Source organism: Rhagoletis zephyria, unplaced genomic scaffold (genome assembly GCF_001687245.7).
Source record: "Rhagoletis zephyria isolate East Lansing unplaced genomic scaffold, Rhagoletis_zephyria_1.1 Rzeph_scaffold_13663, whole genome shotgun sequence".
In the NCBI taxonomy this organism is placed as follows: Eukaryota; Metazoa; Arthropoda; class Insecta; order Diptera; family Tephritidae; genus Rhagoletis; species Rhagoletis zephyria.
Window position 1 is genome coordinate 1 of NW_016170734.1, and position 1,426 is coordinate 1,426.

Here is a 1,426-nt window from a genome sequence, read left to right on the forward strand (position 1 = left end):
TTAATTTACAGCAAAACAGAGTACTCGATCAAAAAACTCTTTTGATCCCTGATCACTTACCGACCATTAATCAACAAATGCAAAAATTGCCAAGTTCGTTGCCCGCGGCGATTAATTTACTCACATCATAGCTTTTCGCCTATTAATTTATAACATTTATAGTATATTAAGCATTTAAGCATGTTTTATCTTCGCACTTTTTACTGCATAGAATTGCAAATCATTTGATAAAAAATGTTTGTGTAAGGAGATGAGAAAATTCTAAAGTGATCGTATCAAATATTTTCAAGTATAAAAGATCCTCGCCATTATACTGGAACTCAATTCAATACCAGTCTCCGACGTGTGGTAATCACTTTAGATTATTTTAGTAAATATATTACAACAATCAAAATGCGTGCTGTACTTTTAATATTGATTGTGGCTCTTATTATATGCCTCAATTTTGCACACGCAGCTCCAATAGCTGAGGAAGAAAATGTTGATAAATCTGATCAGGCAGTAATTCTATTGGATGTCGACGCTGGTGTAGAGCATGGCAATGAATCCCCAAGGCAAGCACGTGGCTACGGAGGATACGGTGGATATGGCGGCTACGGAGGCTACGGAGGATATGGTGGATATGGCGGTTATGGAGGATATGGAGGTCGGGGCGGTTATGGTGGCTACGGCGGATTCGGACATCATGGTCATCATGGTCATCATGGCCATCATGGTCATCAAGGCCATGGACGCGGTTACTATGGCTAAGAGTTTGAGATGGCTGACATAATTAAGAAATCTAAATAGATATCAACAAAGTTTTTAAAATAAAATAATCTATTGTTGTGTCAAAGTATGTATACAAGTTTTAATTTTTACAATTTGGGGGCAAATATTGCAATACATTTTTGACTAATCGATGACCTAGAAACTTGAAACTTCAAAGTTGGCTCTGAACGCGATGACAATGCAATACGAAAGATGAGTTAATCCGATAGGTGATGCAGGAGTCGAAATATTGGAAAACCCGTATTTATGGTCCGATTTGGTTCATTTTCAGAACGTACTATATTAACTACATGAAAAAGAATAACTCCACAAAAAATTGTGCCGATAGGTGGCGCACGAGTGGATATATTTGGTAAACCAGTATATACTAGAAAAGTTGATGTATGTCCTTGTTTTTAAGGTGGCGGCGATTCCACAACCCCAGTGATCCGCAAACAAAGTTTTATGTTCCTAGCGACCAGCCACACGGTATTCAAAAATAATCGACCACCATGCAATCGAACGTAGTACTCATTTTGAGCTCTAATTCAACTGCATCCACTAACGAATTTTATGAAAAAAAGACATAACATAATTTATGCCTATAGGCGCCTATAGGAAAATTAAGCGGGTTATTTTTTCACAGAATATTTAAACCTGCAACTTCTGCCTCCAT

General features: G+C 37.5%; 1 protein-coding gene across 1 annotated transcript; it reads left to right on the plus strand.

Annotated features, from left to right (window-relative positions):
* Positions 1–393: 393 nt before the first annotated feature.
* On the plus strand, positions 394–750 carry LOC108378246 (glycine-rich cell wall structural protein-like). The gene has a single exon (XM_017634533.1). It carries the CDS (start codon positions 394–396, stop codon positions 748–750), a length of 357 nt encoding a protein of 118 aa, XP_017490022.1.
* The last annotated feature ends 676 nt before the right edge of the window (positions 751–1,426 follow it).

What these genes read in the sequence shown, in the direction of transcription:
- LOC108378246 (XM_017634533.1), top strand. Translation starts at nt 394, where the DNA reads ATGCGTGCTGTACTTTTAATATTGATTGTGGCTCTTATTATATGCCTC.